Genomic DNA, 20018 nt, shown 5'->3' on the forward strand with positions numbered 1-20018 from the left:
CTTGTATATACATTCGTATCAATCAGATTAGTATAACGGGAGTCACGTTTGATTTTTCTGTTGAGTTTGACAAACACAAATAAACATGAAGGATTGATATGTCTAAATTTTAAAAAGATCAGAAACTTAAATAATGTATTTTCAAATTCTCGAATACTTAAATATCTGCAAATCAAAAAGTCAAGAATTTATTTGTCATTTTCTCTAACATTAATATATAATACATATCCTCTCTAGCTAGTTTTGTTTTGAATTATTTTTATTTATTTATTTATATTTAGCTTCTTAAGAATAAAACATTATATATTTATAGAATAATAATCAAGAAAAATAAATAAATGTGAATTCAAAGAAAGAATTCTCCCAAAAAACTCAACAAATATTTATTTTATCACTACAACAAAAATTACTTTTAGTAGCAATAAGATAGCAGTCATTATATGTCTTATTTAACTTATGTTTTTGTAATAATTATATATTTGTCATTATTATTATATGTTATAATGACAATTATATATTTTTTGCCGTCATTAACAAAATTAAAAAATGTATAATTATTACTAAATTTTTTTAGTAAAAAACATAAAATAATTAATATCTAACTATTAGTAAATATATTAATAACTATTTTAATTGTTGCTAAAAATAAAATAAATAACCAAAAAAATAATTTTACTAGCAGTGATGAATATACTATAAAATACTAAAAGAGAAACATAACCAATGCTTTTTTATTTCACACGGCATTTTTCAATCCGACAAGTTAATGACTAATAATTTACTACGAATTGAAATTATATTTAAGAATTTGTTGTTGGTCGATAAATTACTATATGTATAAGGCATGATTCAAACCTCTAATATTTGTTTAAGTAAATTAGTTACGTAACCAATGTTAATATATCTAGGATTATTAACTAATAAATTCATTATATTTATTTGATTTATATTTAAATTATATATATAATTGTAATGTGATTTTAATATTATATTTATTATATTTTCATAACAAAAATATTATAATTATGATTTTTTTTTTATGAAATAGAATATATATTGTGCGCCAAAAATTAAATAATACGATATATTGATTTTTATATTACTGCATTGTCAGAGGCTGTTGGTCCACTACCGGACTCCGAGACCTGAAAATTTAGTGACCCCCGTCAACACGTTCTGGCCCCTCAATTTCAAAAGGAATTTTTTTGGTGCAATTTAAATTAAACATTTTAGGGTTACTAATATCTAAGAAATACCAAATAAAAAGTGAGTGTTGTGGGAAAAAAAAGGTTAAAAAAGAGTCGACATAATAAATTGGAAATTACACTACAATTTAAAGATGAGTTTATTTTAGATGCAATATAAAATGTTTTAGATAATCGCATCATCGTATCTATTAATGGGTAATCACTTTTATCGTTAATAGAAAAACATAATTCGTTTTATTAATATAATTTTACGTAATTATATGTACTTATAAAATTATTTTATATTAACAGTATAAAATTTAAAAAATTTATTAACCAATTATATAATTAAAATTGAGTTAAAAAGATTTAAAATCATCCAATTTGGATTAAAAATGTAAATTTTATAATTTAAAAATTTACAAATAAAATTTAAACTCAAAAAATTATTTGAAACAAAAAATATAATTAATTATAAACAAACACGTACTGGCATTATAATTAACTATACATATATACTTAAGTATGTCGGATATTACTCATGAAAAAATAAGAATATAAAATTGACCAAAAACATATTTAAAATACAAAATCAGAACGTATATTTTTATAATTAAAATTTGGCCCTAAGTCAGACCAATAGGTGAAAGGATAAAAATATCTTTCATTTAATTAACTAGCTCTAAAAGTGACTTCATCCCCAATTTCACTCACATTTGGCAAAAGAGAGATAGAGAGCTCGAGAAAAAAAAAAGAAAAGAAACCCTAAATACTATTCACCTTTTTCTTTAAATTCATTTTTCTCACAAGCTGGAGTTCCGATAGATGACATGTTTGCGGCTATATGTTCTTCTCATCTCCCTCTACGTTTTTATACTACTTTTGCGGTGAGTAATCGTGATAACTCTATCCTATTTCTTCACTCTTTACTGATTTTGCATTTTAGGTAGTGTGGGTGTTGAATTTATGATTTAGATGCTTTAAGGGAAGTTCAATGTCACATTCTAACAAGGTTTTGATCCATGTTCATATGAAATAAGGTAAAGAAATTTTTTCCCTTATTTTTTTCTAATTTATGTGAAAATCCTAGTATGAATAATGTGAAATTTGAATGAAATTAGATTGAATAGAGTTAGTTGAAGCTTGAATTTGTAAGAAATTGATCGAGTCTTGGTTTGGCCTGAGATAAAGGTTCAAGAGGTTGGAACCGCCGTCAACTAAGGTACGAGTTTCAGTTTTGGATATTCACTATATAATGCTATTGAAAACCTAGGCTAGTTGACCTTAAGATATTGTTGAATTGATGTTGTTAATGTTAATGGTTTAGCATGAATGTCTAAAATTGAATGATGATTTGAATGTGAAATGAATTATGGGCTAGAGGGTGTGAGTGATTGAGTTATATCTCTTGATATGTATTAATGTGTTGAGGTGTATCTGTTGAGGTTGAAATTCTTGTAGATAGTATGTGATGTATGTTGGATTTGGGATGATTAATTATTGATTTTTTATGCATCATTTCATTTTTGTGCGTACACACAAGGCTTGCGTACGCACCCTCAAGGGACCGAGGCAGGTTTCGTGCATACGTACGATTGTGCTAATTTTTCAAAAATGCTGATTTTGGACTGTTAAACCTTTCCGACGAACTTGTAATTCCTTGTAACCTCCGTATAGAGTCTGAGAATTATTTTAAAAGCGTTGAATATACTTGGGGTGAGTATAATAGATTGAACTGGATAATTATTGGATGAAAAATTCTTAAGCGGGATATAAATATTATACGGATGGCGGTTCGTCTTGTCCATGATGAGGTCGGTGGCTTTGTCCCGCTCACGAATTGATGAGGTTGATTACTTTAATAAATGAATGGGGTTATGATGAGTTATATCTTCTAAAATTGGTTGAAATTGTGATTATGGTTGTAAATGTCAAAATGTGATATGATGACCGAATTGGCAAGGACGTGGTTTTGTCCCTCTTGCATGATTATGAGATGTGGTTATTAATTGGTAAGGACATATTTTTCGCCCCGCTTGCGTTATTGATATTGTGGGGATGGTGGTTCGTCCTTCCTACGGTAAGGACGGTGGCTTTGTCCGCTCACGGATAGAGAAGTTGAGGTTGAGGATTCTCTCTCTCTTGTTACATTGGGAGATTGGATAGAGGGTTGAGAATTCCCTTCAATTTAGTTTTTGATTGTGATGTGAACGAGTTAGGTTGAGAATTCTCTATTGTTGCACCACAATCTCTCTCTGATTGTGAAGTGTAGCAGACACTATATCTCAGATATCATTGTCTTCAGTGGGATGGTAGAAAGTCGAGAATTCCCTTCTTGTTAATATATATATATATATATATATATATATATATATATATATATATATATATATATATATATGTTATGTTTTTCGTAGGGATACGCGACAGAGTGATAATGTCTGGGTTAGCTACTAGTAGGGCTAGAAGTGAGTCAAGCCAGCTCATGAACCAGCTCGAGCTCGACTCGTTAATAGCTCGATAAGCTTAGCTCATTAGCTGGTGAGCCGAGTTTGAGCTTGGAATTGAGCTCATAAATTAAATGAGCCGAACTTGAGTTTGGATAAGCTTAGCTCATTAGCTCGTGAGCTAGCTCGATTATATTAGCTCGTGAACTAGCTCGATTATATATATATATATATATATATATATATATATATATATATATATATATATATATATATATATATATATATATATTAATACACATATAAGATATATTTTATATATTTAATCTATATTTTAATATTATATATACACATTAAAGTAATAATATATAATTTTACTTATATATTTTGATTTATTCATTTGTCAATACAAAAAAAATTGTGAGTTCCAAAATGAATTTTTATCAAGTTCCTAGTTTCTATTTTTTAGAAAATAGAAAATATAATTAATTATACGGTCTACTCATTTAGAATTTTAATAAATTAAAAACCAAAAGACAAAGAAACCTAAAGGGATAAAAATCATGAAATAGTGTGGCAGTAGCACTTTTATATTCACAAATCACAAATCACAATGGTTATTGGTCAATGATAATGAACAGAGAGAACTAGAGAGGAATAGGAAGAGTTTTTTCCAAAAGAAAATCTCGTGACTTGCAATGAATTAGTGATTTACTTCATTCTCTCAAATAGCAAATTGGTTTGTTCATCGATCTACTTTGAAAAATTCGATTACTTTAAAGTCTGATCTTTCTTTTTTTGGGAATCAATTATCAAGTAAGTTATATTTTTTATGTTCTTTCAATTTTTTTTCTCTTTTTGTTGATTTTTTTAATCTTTAGAGTTCTTTTTTTATTAATTGTTCAACACATTTATTTTTCTACTGACAGTATCATAGAAATTTCTGAACTTGAAAATCAATTGTTAATGTCTGCTTCAAATGAAAACGCAAATAATATACAAAATGAAGAACTACTTCTTCTTATTGATGGAATATCATCACCAGAAATACAAGTGGAACTTGAAGCAGAAGCATTAGACAACAATGAAGGAAAAAATTAAAGTGGAGAAGATGAAGAGATAGAAGACAATGAAGATGAGGGTGTTATTCACATAAATAAAAGGAAGAAAATCTCCTTTGTCTGGCAACATTTTAAAGAAGTGAAATTGTCTAATGGGGTTGTGAAGAATCAATGTGTTCATTGCAAAAGAAAATACGCTATAACTGACTCAAAAGCTACAAGTCAATTGAATAGGCATTTGAAGAACAATTGTCCTGGATACAGAAAAATGGTGTTGGCAAAACAAAAAAAAAATTGAACTTCCCTCAAAACGATACAGCAGAGCATCCAAATGTCATTGGTCCCATGTTAGTAACTCCTGGTGGAAATTATGATCATGCAAGATAAAGAGAAGCAACTGTACATTGGTTAATGATGCACGAGCATTCATTCAGCATTGTTGAAGAATTTGATTTTTCATTGATGATCAAGTGCAATAATACAGCTTATGAAAAGATTGGTAGAAAAACGCTGAAAAGTGATTGTCTCAAAGTATATGAAGCTGAAAAGAAGAAGTTAAAGGCAAGTTTAAAAGATGTAAGTAAAATCAGTTTAACTACTGATTTGTGGCAGAACTAGAAAATTGAGTATATGGTTATCACAGGTCATTACGTTGATACAAATTGGATGCTGCAAAAACGAGTTCTTAGTTTTGTTCATGTTCCTCCACCTCGACGTGGTGTTGATATTGCAGATGCCATTTTTAAATGTCTTATTGAATGGGGTATCGAATCAAAGATTTATTCTATATCTGTAGATAATACATCCTATAATGACTCATGCTTAAGGACATTGAAGGACATGATTTCAAGGCATAGAAAATTACTTTTTGGAGAAAAGTTGTTTCATGTGCGATATTGTGCACACATCTTAAACTTACTTGTTCAAGATGGATTGGGAGAAATAGCAGGAACAATTGAAAATATACGTGAGAGTGTGAAGTTTATCAATCAGTCTGAGGCAATGTTGCGTACATTCTCCGAGATTGTTCAACAATTGCAACTTCCTGGGAGAAAATTGATTCTTGACTGTCCTACACGATGGAATTCAACTTATCAAATGATATCTACAGCATTGCATTTTAAGGAAGTCTTCCCTCGATTCCAAGATCGTGAGCCAAATTATAGATATCTTTCTGACCACGAAAAATGGGATAAAGTTGAAAAAATAGCTGAAGTTCTACAAGTGATCAATTGTGCAACCAATATCATATCTGGAAGTGAATATCCTACTACCAACCTTTATCTTGCTGAGGTATTTCGCATTAAATTAATTTTGGATGAAGCTGTTAATAGCGGACCTTTTTTTATCAAGGAAATGACTGCCAAAATGAAACTGAAGTTTGATAAATATTGGAGTGAATGTAATCTTCTCATGGCTGTTGCTAGTATTTTGGATCCCAGATGCAAATTGACAGGTCTTAAAATGTGCTTTCAGCATATATATAGGCAAGAAGCTACAAGAAATATGACATTGGTGCATCAAATTATGACAGAAATGTATCAAGAGTATGTCATTCTATCCAACGAACAAGAAGGATCAACTTCACTAAGTGCAAGTGGCGAAAGTAGTATCAACTCTACAATGCAAAGTTCAAACTCCTCACAAACTGGATGGTCAATAATGATAAATTTTGTAAAGGATGAAGAAGCAGTTCCAGCTTTAAAATTTGAATTAGAGACTTACTTGGATGAACCAAAATATTTTTAAAGAGAACATGATGTAACTAGCTTCGGTGCTTTAGAATGGTGAAAGGTAAATTGTGAAAAATAGAGGATATTATCTAGAATGGCAGCTGATGTTCTTGCTATTCCAATCTCAACTGTGGCTTCAGAGTCAACTTTTAGTGCTGGTGGAAGGGTAATTGATAATTTCGATCCTCACTAAATCCGACTACAGTTGAAGCTTTAATTTGTGGAGGAAATTGGCTTCAAGTTTTTTATGGCCTAAGAAACAAGTCTAAGGTTGAAGATAGCTCTGTGAAGATTACAATACCAATTTAAGTTGTCAAATAAATATTCAAAACTTGATAGCTGATAGCTATAAGATGTAATATTTTAAGTTTGTTAAATATATGGATGCATTGTTTTTTATTTTGTTATATTAAAATTATAATTTTTTATATAGAACTATAGATTATGTTCCAGTTATTTGAGCCAACTCGTGAGCTTTCCATGAGTTGAGCTTGAGCTTAAGAAATAGGCTCGATTGTTAATGAGTCGAGTCGTGAACCAAGTTTAATTTTTGTGAGCCGAGCTTGAGCTTTGTCTGGCTCGGCTCAGCTTGACTCACTTCCAGCCTTAGCTACTAGATATATCGAGTCTGGCAATTTACCGATACGTGAGATCACAGCCAGTAGGACATGCATGCATCATGTGTATTTGTTTGCCATTGCTTAGGTGTGCATAAATATTTTGATTTGTCTATTTGTTAATCTTGTTTAGCTACTAATTGTATTACTTGTTCTAAATATTCTTATTTATAATTGTTTGGTATGATTGTTTGTTTGTGTTTGCATTCTATTTTGAAAGTATAGAAACTGAGAACAATGAGGATGAATGTTGGGAGTGGACGAGACTAGTAGTGAATTAAAGTACTTTTATCTAAGCAAATTTAATCCTGTATGAATTAGTTAAGATTTTTGGGAATTGGATTCTTGGGAAGTTGGAGATCATAATAGTTTAGAGGGTTCATATTTTCTTATGTAATTTTTATTTAAAACTGTTATCCTATTGGAAACTTTTGGATTTTTATCTATTGTTGTTATTCTATTTTTTAGATATAGGACGCAATGCAGCTCGCTGAAAGTGTGGGATTTCATACTATGAAGCGAAGAGAATTCTTTTGAGATTTATTTTGGTACTAGAAATTCTCTTCCTTTTTAAAAGTGTATTGTTGTATAACTTAAATTCTTTTTAGAGGCTTTTATTTAGAGAGATAAGTTTATATATTGTATTCTCCCTAATGATGTATAATTTTAACTGGTATTTTTTTTGCAGGTTAAGACTAATAACTATTATATATCTTTACTTGAACTTATATATCTGCTTATGTATATGACGTTTATTGTTTTAACGCGTTCATATGTGATTAAGGGTTGACAATGTTTAATTTTTTCACAAATTCCTAATTATAATATTATTTTTCTATAATTTTATATGTATGTTTTTTTAAATATTGTAATGTTTTATCATAGTTAATTTATAATTATAACGTAAAATGTTATATAATAAAGTGTTATAGATAGAACATTAAAATTACATTTTTGATAGATATTAAAATAAGTGTCAACCTGATTAAAAGATAATACTACAATAATATTTTTCAAAAAGAAATAAATAAAATGTTATGATAATATAAAATAATATTAAAGGACACGGAGAGAGATTTTGTGAAAGTAAAAAGTATGCGAATATAGCAAAAAATAAAGTGCAAACGTGAAGTGCGTTTTGGTTTAAGTGCTAATAAAGTAATAATAGTTTATAATTTCATATTACTTTTGCTTCCTCTTTCTTTTAGCATCCAATCCTACAGTAAATTAAAGTTCAATTCATTCCGCTACGAGATTTTTCGTGTCATGGTCCTCATGGAAACAAGTTCAATTTTCTCTCTCTCTTTGTTCTTTTGGTCAACACTAGAGTCAGCTCAGATCAGTAGTCAAGGCTAATTATGTGGACCATTTTTACTGTGGATCTGGAACCCTACAATAAGCCCAAGCTGCATGCATGCATCAACGCAATTATGGAGTCAACACCCTATTAAGTATTAGTCAATTTTAAGTTTTTAACTAACAAACAAATAAACTTATTTATTCTACGATTTTTTAAATCACATTTTTACTCCTCTCAATTCTACTCTTTTTTTTCCCTATACATATATACACACTAATTTTAAGATTTAATTATTCTGTCATTTTCTATAATTTTATCAAATTTTTTATTAGACTCTTATATATATATTTTTAATTGGTTTCAATATATACTACATTATATTTTGTAATTAAGTTTTTACCGTGATAAAAACGTTAAAATTAATAGAATATTTTATTTAATTATATAAAATATTCAGTCAAATTTTAGACATATTCATTTTATTTAACAGAATATTCTGTTAATTTCAATTATTTTTGTCACGATAAGAATTTAATTACAAAATTTAATACAGTATATAGAGACTCAATAAAAAAATTATAAAAACCTAATTAAAAATTTAGTAAAACTACAAGAATTAACAGAATAATTAAACCTAATTTTAACCACCACCACCATTCGCCTACCACTAGTGATTGTCTCCTCTCCCTTGCCAACCACTGTCGACCGCCTGTCACCATCCATCATTCTTCATCATCTCTAGCCGCTCTAAATCCTAAACCTTAGATTTTAAATTTACTATAATATTTTTAGTCTATTTATAACTATAACTAGTAAAAATTATGATCATAAATTTATGGTCATTATATTGTTTTTGACTTTAAATCACAATTTTTTATTATGACCTATTTTATCGTGGACTCGTCGCAATAGCTCTATATAATCACATTTGTTTTTTTTATTTATGATCCCGATTTTTTATCACAGTTATCATTTTTTCTATCTAACACATTAAGCCGCATACAATTTAAATCATGAACATAGAATAAACTATGATCATCGTTTTTTTAAACCATATATACAACGATAATTTTAACCACTATCCACCCACCACCAGTGGTTGCCGCCCCTCCCCTCTAGCCACTGTCGACCACCCACCACCATTCACCGCTTCCAATTATCTTAAATTTTAGATATTAAATTTTAAATTACAAATTTTAAATTTTAAATCATAAATTAATTTTATTTTATTTTACTTTTAAGGATTTTTTTCTTAAATTTTGGATATATTTATTATTTTTGGTTTTGGATTTTTTTATATTAATTTATTTTCAATTATTGACTAATTTTTAAATTAGCTGGTTGAATTAATGTTGTCCTTCTATATGTTCTTTTGCATGCATATATTATTTACTAATTGCAACGCGGATTTAATTTGTTTGTTTATGGTAACTACTAACTAGAATGGTTTTGACCAATAGATAGGTCAAGCAGTTGAATTTTCTAATGTGTTCACAGTTTTGAATTCTTACATTCCTCTTTCTCTGAATTTTTCTGACTAACTTTTTAAATATATAGGTTGAATGTTTTCTATGAAAAGCATGTACTCTTTACAAATAAAAAATTACATAGATTGTTTCAATAATTAATATGTACCGTGCAAACTTCTTGATCATATATATACCCGAGATATTACTATTAAATTTCTCTCTTATCTTTGGAACTAATTTTGTATTCTCCCTCAGTTAAAGGGCAAATGTTATTCACATAATTAAGTCAAGTCAATCCTATTGCAAATTAAAGCTCTTATACTATTGACACTTGACAGGTTCTATGATCTCTTGGAATTGAGCTGTCTAACCTGCCTATTATACGTGTCAAGCAAGACAGTGACAACATGTGTATAACTTTGACTGTATATACTAATGGCGCATTGATAAAAGTAATTACTAATTAGTAGTTTTATTTATAAATTAATTAAATTAATAATTATTTAAAATAAAAATTTATATCTGAACGTTAAAAGAAACATCAAAGTCTATTTGTTCATCATCATCTTTTAACACCTATCAAAAAATAAAATTCATCTTCCAACAATAATTTTAAAAATTATTCTGAAATTTATCTAAAACTAATAAATTTGAGTCTGAATATATAAGGTACAGATTGTTTTTAAAATGAGATGTTTTTCTGTCTCTTCAGTATATTATCTAAACTCTTTGAAGAGATTAGGTGAGGGTACATATAAAAAATTTCGATGTTTAAACTAACAATAAATTTAAACAAATATTTTGTAAATTAGAGAATTTCAAGAATACCTTAAAGAGTGTCATAATATTTATCTAGATGAACCAATAACCACTTTATGAAGTAATTTTACTTTTAGTGGCGAATAATCATTCTTTTTTATTAAAAAGATTGTTAAAATTTTTTTTTAGATTATTAAAAGAGATTATAGAAATTAGTTATACATTTAAATATATAAGCAAAGTTAGATCTACGTCGCTGTGTCGAATATCTGTGAGATCGACTAGGTCATAATATAGATCTAAATACTAGTATAATAAAGTAGTGTTGATTCGACTTTAATCATTTTAGGTCTGACTTTATTAAAAGATCAGAATATCAACAGAAATCAATTTCAAATTTCAAAGTAGTTCTAGGATGAAAATTATTTTAATAATTCAAATAAACAATGTTTATCTTTAAAGAATTTAATTAAACTTTGCTACAACTTGCTTTACTAATGTTCAGATCGCTTTTTGTCATGGTTGTTGGCTTATGTTGCTCCGTGATTTGGTACTTAGACAAGTTGGTACTTTGATCAGCTTTGATTCATTCATGGTGAAGGTAAATGCTTTAGCCAATACTTACATACAGAATATATAATATACATACATAAATACAAAAAATAGACATATTTAGTGACCAAACTATATTATATTTAAACAAAAAGCAATGAGAACTACATAACATGTCATGCATTTTTATTTTTACTGTATTTCTACAAATTTTTATACTGCCTCAGAGTAAGTATAGAATGATTTAGCGCTTGTTCTTTGTGTTTAAATAAAGTTTAAAATTTGTGAGAACGAAAAAAGTTGAAGGATATTAGATTTTTATTTTTAAGGTTTAAATTTCTTTTTCTGTTGGCTTAAGAAAATTAACATAATTATTTAAGTGATGAAAGTTGCATTTTTAGTATTTACTCTTTAGACCCACTATTAACTAATAATGCTACAATTATTCATTGTAACAAAAAGTCAAAATTTCAACCTTCGTTGACTAAATAAGTCCTATGTCAATCTCTTCTAAATTAATGAATATTGTAAGTACGTAGCTTAAAACAATAGGCATCTTAATAGATTATTGAGGTCTTTGGCATAGCTTGCATTATTTTTGTTTGCAAGTGAAAATGATGAAAAGAGATCAGACACGCCATTATGCTCCAGACAGAAAATGAGTTATATTCCTAATGGATTGGCTGGATACAAATAGTTGCACGAATTTCATGGAAAAGATGAAGGCCAAGAATAATTGATAAAGGATGCAACGACTGCTGACCCGTGATATATATATATATATTAGAAAGATACAATTTATGATTTATCACCATCTTTGATTATATCAAAGATAATAATGTACAATTATTTTTCTCGAAAATATTTAGTAACTAAAATAAATTAGCTAAAAATACGTAAAATTTATTTTATTTAATATTTATTAATTATTATATAATAATTAATAAATATTAAATAAGATAAATTTTTATTTTTTTATTTTTTTAGTATTATCGTTTTTTTTTTAACTGTTCATCCAGTATTCGAATAGCTATATTTACAAGTTTCGAACTTCAACCTTATTTAGGCTATATTAAGGTTTAATTTAGTAAAATTTTTATTTTTTATTAAAAATAATTTATAAAAATTAATTTTTAAAAGATAATCTTTTAAAAAATATAGTATTTATACTTAGTAAATCAAATTAAAAATAATTTTTAATAAATACAAGTAGCAACAATTACGTTTAGTAAAATAGTTTTTAAAATTTAAAAATACTATAAAAGACATAAATTTAAACGTTAAATTTAAAAATTAGTTAATATATGAGATTATATTAGACTTTTAATTTTTTTTAAAAAAATTTATCTTAGTTATTTTTGAAAGTACTCTGATTTTTTAAAAACTACAAATACAAATACATAATATTTTTATTTACCAAACATAAAAGGATAAACTTATACTTTTAAAAAATACCAACACTTTTTCAAATTTTTTTTTCAAATCAAACCTAAATCTCTTACCACTTTTGAGTTTTGATCAATGTTTATATTTTTTTATCCTAGTGAAAAAATGTATATGTTTCAATATTTTATATATTTATACTCAAAATGACAGTTAGGTTAACCCGAAAACAGGAGCGGAGTTACATACATAGAAAAGGGGTGATGGTCCCCTAATTTTAATTTTTTACATATAAATTATATGTAAATTTTAGTTTAGTCCTTTCTAAAATTTTATTTTAATTTTATTTTATTGTATAAATATTTTAAACCTCTCTAATATTTCATCTAATTTTGTCTCTATCTGAAAAATGTCGATGGTTCGTCGATCATCATTTTGAATATGGAGAAAATTTAAAATTCTAAGTCAATTATCCTGATTTTCGAGGTACTTACAAATCAACAAAGTATTAATCATTTTAGCCAGAGTCATAAGATTTGGGATCTTATATAGTATCCACCATGTGCCAATGATATTAAGAACCGTGTAGGAAATTAGATTTAAAATGGTAAAAACTTACCTAGAATTATTTTCACAAAATTATTTTCACGTGAAGTCCATAAATAAATTTTTTTAGATGATTTGATATAAAGAAAATTATTTGTGAGTTTTGCGGTTTAAAATATATAACAAATATGTAATTGTGTGTAAGTGTAACAAATACAATTCGGACACAAAATATACATACATCTGGCGATAAAGTGAAAAAATCATTTATTAACCCACGATACACTTTTCAAGTTTTCCTTCAATTTATTATTTTTACTTAATGATAAAGTAATAAGGTTAAAACTCAAGTGCAGTCGACTTCACGTAAAATTAATAGTTGAGAGACGTTAGATGAAAATTTAATCAAATCAGTCAAATCATTATCTAATCACTCTTAATTATCAACTTTACGTAAAATCGATCGCACCTGAATTTTTACCAAGTAATAATATCATTCTCATTCCTTGACCCAATTGATGAACTCATTGAGATTCTTATCACCTTCAACTTTGTTCTTGATCATCATTTCCTTGAGTTTCAACGATCTCTTTTTGATTCCTTCATCTTCAAGTACCATTTCCACTTTCTTCTTTATCTCTTCCCTTGATACCAATCCATTTTCATCCTTCTCAAATTCAATCCCAACTTTCCACACATCACAAATATATGTCTTATTAATGATTTGGTCACTACAAAAAGGCCAACACAAAAAAGGGACACCGCAACACACACCTTCCATAGTCGAATTCCAACCACAATGACTAACAAAACAAGCTATCGAAGGGTGACTCAAAACTTTCTTCTTTTGCATCACCCAACCAACAATTTTACCTTTGTTTCCCTTAAAATTTTCCGGGTATAATAATGGGTTATTATTATTATTCTTGTTAATAACCCAAAGAAAAGGCTTGTTAAGAAAATCAAGTCCAAGAGCGAGTTCCTTGAATTGTTCCTTACTAGGTGATACCATGCTACCAAATGAAATGTATACAACGGATTTTGGTGGTTGCTGATCCAACCATTCCTGGCATGTTTTTTCTTCACTTTTGTTGTAATTAGTTGCAATCAATGGACCTATTGGTACGAGATTTGGTGATATGGAAAAGGGTCCTGGCTCAAGATCAATGGTTGTGTTGCAAAGCCACCATTTTGCTAGCTTTAGGGTTTGAATCTCTTGCTTCATGTGATGGAAGTAGAAAGTGTTATCCAAACAGTACCATGGCATGGCACTTGCATCTATCATAGGCATGTTTGAGCACAACTTAATTTTCTCATGTTCTTTGCTTGGGAGTCCTGATGAAATTCCAAAAGAGATAATTAACTATATATAGAAGATATAATTGCTTGGGACTTATATATATAAATGTATTTAGTAAGGAAGTTCATGGATCGGATCCAATCCACATATCCGTGGTATTTATCCGGATTTGATTCGAAAATTGCGAATATGGATTCGACCCGCAAAGTTATCGGATCGAATCGGATTCGATCCGCACACTTATATGATCAGATTACGGATTTTATGTAGCATCCGCATATTTGCGGATCTGCAAAAATAAATAAATAAATATTCTTCTATACTTAGTTTCAACTAATAATTATATATGTTTTATTATTTTAATTTTATTATTTAAAAAATATATATTTAATATTATTTTAAGAGTAAAAATATTTAAAAGAGTAAAAAAATGAATTTTATTAATATTTTTTTAATAAAAATAAACTTTAAAAAATTTTTTATATTTTATGAATATATCCGATATTCGATCCGATCGGCAAATATACGCATCGGATCCAAGCTAGTATTTAAATATTTCTAGGCACCTTTTCTAGAAATTCTTAGAAAATAAATCATACTCAACCTTTATGAGATTTATTAAAATTTAACTCAATTCTTTTCTATTTTAAAATATACATGAATTTTCTTTGAATTTTATTTATATAATATTATATTTTGGATATAACACTAAATATAGATAAATGTCATACATGCAAAAAATAACAAAGAATCATAATAAATTTTATTAAATAAAATATATTTTTAACTTTATCTAAATGTTATAAACTACATAAATAAACGCAGATTAAATTGATAAGTTAAATAGAAAATGGATTAGATTTAGAGATTTCTTGCTCTAAAAACACATAAAACTTTCTCTTCATGAATAGTACATATTATATGAAAATGAATATTTATGAATGAGTTTTACATTTTCAAGTGATTAAATTAACATAATTAAGTAAAATATATTTCTTACCATTTTGAGAATCTATAATGCCCTCATCAATAAGCCTCTGCATGGAATCAAAGGAGGCTAAGGAAGTTGCTGAGGCAGGCCAGAACAAAGCCCCTTTGAGGCCCAAATTGAGAGCAACTTGCAAGGCCCAACCCATGTTCTTAGTCACAATAACACAAGTAATCTTGTTATCACTATCCATAGCATTCACATCTTCTATAAGCTTTGGAAGCATAGCTACCATTGTGGTTTTTATGGACAATATAACCTTGGGCTGATCACTTCCATCATCTTCAGGGCCCAACCCATCTGGTAGGGACACCACCCTCATTTGTGATTTTACAAATTTACCCTCACTTGCAGCCCTATTCACCCTATTGAAGTTGTTATCTGAGGTCAAGAAAGTGATTTTGTATCCATTTGTGGCCAAAACTTGACAAAATTGAAAAAGGGGACTAATATGTCCTAGGATTGGGTATGGTATTGCTAGAAAATGTGGTATCCCCATGCCTCTTAGATAATGGATCAATAAAAAATTGCAAAGAACAAGTTTTGTGTGTGTATGTTGTTTAGAATAATTGTTGATTTGTTATTATATAAAGGATTCACACATTGAATCTGCCAAATGCCAATATTGATGGACAATTTATATCTTGTCAAGTCAAAATAACGTATGCTCTAGGTTTGATTTAAGAAAAAGTTATTTGGCATATTTCAAGTCATAACGTATGCACTGGATTTGATTTTAAAAGCTATATTTGGTAATTGGTATATGAAGAATGTCCTTAGAGAAACTTTCCAAAAGAAAATTTCTAGAGAATAGTCCTATATTTAGATGTATAAGAAAATTATAAGAAAAACTGCTTTAGTTGACCAATAAGTTTTAAGCTCATATATTGTCAATAATTCTATTTTTCATCATTCTTTTCTTTACAAAAACAAGAAAGCATATATACTTGCTTAACGTAACTCGTAAAATAAAGCTAACATGACTGAATATTCATGGATGGTCATAGAGTGAGCAATACTTCACAATTTTGATTTGTATTGTTTTTGTCTAAAGTCTCTAATACGTTGTTGAGTTGTTAAATGGAGTTATTATAGACTTGTAGATAACAAAAACTAAACATATTCTAAAAAGACATCCATTTTGAGTTCACATTGTTAATGTAAGAAATTTTAATTTTGTTCTATAAATATATTTGTAAATGTTTATTGACTTTAAAACTGTATTTGTTTTGGGAGATGATACTGAGATTAGAGGCTAATACTCAATATTATGTTTGGTGATCGAAAAATTAAACTAAAATTTTAGTTATGAGACACAAAATTTCACTTCCTTCACTATAGAAATTTAATTTAATCTTTTATTTCTCAATCCTTATCTCTTATTTAAACACAGTCTAAAAGTATATGTTGTGCGTTAATAATAATGGACTAACTAGTACCGAAAAGGTACCTAAAAAAATGTTTAGGTTTAGGGATCCCACTAGGGAGACAATGGACTATTTGTACAATGTGTACAATGGCTATTGAGTTATGAAATGAACATCCCCTATACTATTTAGAATAACCACTAAGAATCGAACTCTTGACCTTTCGGATCTAACGCTTTAGTACCATGTCATGATACCACTTATCCTAAAAGTTTCAGCTGATGGGAAAATGTAACACTAATAATTATATCTCTAATACTCTATAAATCTCTATTGTACACATTGTATAAATATTTCATTGGCTCCTCATACTTTCCCTTTTGAGTTTAGCCACACATACAAAACAATATCACAATATGAACTTCATTAATTAAAATATGATCAATTTCAGAAAAAAGAAAATGAAAAATTTTAACAGAACTTCAAGTTAAAAATTTTGAATTTAAATTTACAAATAATACTTTTTATACATTATTATGATGATGAGTATTTTAAAAAAACACTCTCCCTGGAAGAAAAAAACTTAGAACAATAGATTCTCATAACTATACCAAAAAAAAAAAAAAAACAGATTTAACGCTAAGTTCTTATATCATTGTTACGATAAGCCTATTAGGTTCATATGAATTATTTAGCTAATTAGGATTATAAATAAGAGATTATTATCATTGTATTGAAAAAAGAAATTAATGAATTAATATTGAATTTGATTTAGTTTGGAGTTTGTCCCTCTAACTTAACTAAGAAATATTGGCATTACTTTAAGGAGTACTAACAATCATCCTCTAAGCTTAGAGAAAACCAGTCTATATCTACAACTGAGAGGCAGAGAAAGTGGTTCATTTGAAAATAAAGGCTGTCTCATAAATAATCTACCAATTTATTTGTAAGAGCACTCTTATATAATGCTAATATGCTATACAAGGCTCAACGATCTGCTCAAGATTCAGAGTCAGTCAAATACAAAACAGAGTAACTAACTCTAACTACCAAATAACCAACTAATAACTAACTTAGATGATCTTTACAAACTCATATCAAGCCCACCTAAACCTTGTCTATTACAAAAGAAATATATGAACATGGGGTACAAAATTAAAAAAATGTTATTATTATTATTAAATTCGTATAGAGTAGTAGATATTTTAAATGTTTTTTTGTTATTTTTTTATGTTAGTTTTAGGGTCCGTTTGGAAAGTTTTAAAAGTAACCTTTTTTAATTTTTGACTTATGAAAAGTAGTAGTAATATCTTGTGCAATTTTTAAAACCAAATTGCAGAATTTTAAGAAGTTATTTAAGAGTTTATAGAGAAGTTGAAAAAATGACGTCTTTTATAATACTATTATTTTTTTATCACATTTCTATAAAATAAGCACTTTTAGAATTAAAACTCTAAATACAAAATAAATTATTTATAAGTTACTTTTAAGATAGCCATTTATTGTTTAAACCATTTTTTCAAAACGAACTTAATTAAACTATTTACTCAAATTATCCCTTGAATTTTTACTATTTAGTAGTTGTTTTTAATATAGTGAAGCAATAAATGTTTAATGGAGTATTCAATAGGGTGATGCTAGGTAGCCAAAAAATAATTACAATATAAAAATATTATGTGAAAATTCTCATTCTCTTGATAAGCAAGTGATATACACCTCCTTATTACTTATTTTCCTTATCACCTATCATTTTACTGCATGTTTGGAATCATTAATATTCTTTCTAAAATCAATTTCAGTTTCTTCTAAATTAAATCCCTAACATCTCTCAATCACATTATTATCCATTAAAATGTAATAATTCTCTACAAAAATTATGAAAGTTAAATTAAAATTTTTTAACAACTTCTAATATATAATTTATATTTTACATATAGATTATAAAATATAAACAAAAATTTAAAAATAAATTTTTAAAAATAATTATTAACTCGTCATGTTAAAATCAATAAATAAGCATACATACGAATATTAAATAAAAATATTAAAATAATTAAAATCATGACCTATTAGTACGTATATGAGATAAATTGAAAAATACAATAAGACATATAGTTTAAAATTTGATAATATTAATTATAAAAATTTATTAATTATAGACATTATATGTATAAAATTATGAATATTATGAGTATAAAATTATGGATGTTATTAATATGAAATTATGGATGTTATGTGTATGAATTTATGAATGTTATGAGTAAATTTATCAATTGAATAAATTAATTTAAGAATTTGCATTTTTTAAAATTCAATTATGATAAAATTTAAAAATATCTGTGTTAATTTTATAGTTACTTATGCAATAATTAAAAAATGATATGTGTATGAATGTAAAATCTAATAAACATGAATTTAATTTTTAGATGTTAGTTGTATGTAATTATGAATGTTGTGTATATAAATTTAGTTAGTACAATATAATTATAAATTCACATAAAATACAATAAAAATCAATTTATTACCATACCTCGTCAAAATTAGTATAGTTTTCTATATTTTAGAAGATTGATTGATTGACAATAACTTCATTAAATGAATTCATCTATTGTTCAAATTTTTTAAGCACCTCTTACCATAAATATTATATTAAAGTCGAATTCATAAATATAAGGATACAAGTAGAATATAATTTATAACTTTGCGTCCACGCAATAATGGAAGTAACACATACACGTGTAATGGAGAATACATACTTGAGTTTCAGGACGTCCTTCTTGGCTTTTTTCTTTTGTTGCTTCCCAACTTCTTCACTATTCGTTTCATTATAGTCATGCTATTTGCAATGATAAAGATGATTTTTTGTAAAATTTTTTGACCTATTCTAATTGTATTTGAAATAATATTAGAATTGTGAATTTTGAATGAAATTAATTGAATTAATGAAAACAAAATCATATTAGGTAGATTTTTAATTTTGTATCTCTCTATTAAATAATGATAAATGACTTAACAAAAATAGAAAATAAATTACAATAAAAAAGGATAATGACAATAATAATAAAACAAAAAAGCGTTTATGATAATAATTAATTACAATTATTGAATTTATGTGATATAATTGTATCTCCATTAGGTGAAGGAGCAGAACAAAAATTAATTACAATGATAAATCATAACCGTTATTAATTATTATTATTAATATTTATTATATTCTTAAATATAAAAATCAAATTATAAAAAGGAATATTAAATATTAATTATAAGAATGTCTAATAATAAGGAATATAATATTATAATTAATATTAT

At 27.1% G+C, this 20018-nt stretch overlaps 1 protein-coding gene and 1 long non-coding RNA gene across 2 annotated transcripts; one reads left to right on the forward strand and one right to left on the reverse strand.

Moving 5' to 3' along the window:
* The first annotated feature begins 2269 nt into the window (after window positions 1-2269).
* LOC140184363 (uncharacterized) lies at window positions 2270-7721 on the forward strand. Its single transcript, XR_011880820.1, has 2 exons — window positions 2270-2409; window positions 7514-7721. It is a non-coding gene; the product is annotated as an uncharacterized lncRNA (long non-coding RNA).
* Window positions 7722-13328: 5607 nt separating this feature from the next.
* LOC112794479 (UDP-glycosyltransferase 83A1-like) lies at window positions 13329-15977 on the reverse strand. Its single transcript, XM_025836483.2, has 2 exons — window positions 15355-15977; window positions 13329-14389 (listed from the first exon to the last, which is right to left on the reverse strand). Exons 1-2 carry the CDS (start codon window positions 15839-15841, stop codon window positions 13554-13556), a joined length of 1323 nt encoding a protein of 440 aa, XP_025692268.1. The 5' UTR covers window positions 15842-15977; the 3' UTR covers window positions 13329-13553.
* Between the last annotated feature and the right edge of the window lie 4041 nt (window positions 15978-20018).

Source organism: Arachis hypogaea, chromosome 4 (assembly GCF_003086295.3).
Source record: "Arachis hypogaea cultivar Tifrunner chromosome 4, arahy.Tifrunner.gnm2.J5K5, whole genome shotgun sequence".
Lineage (NCBI taxonomy): Eukaryota > Viridiplantae > Streptophyta > Magnoliopsida > Fabales > Fabaceae > Arachis > Arachis hypogaea.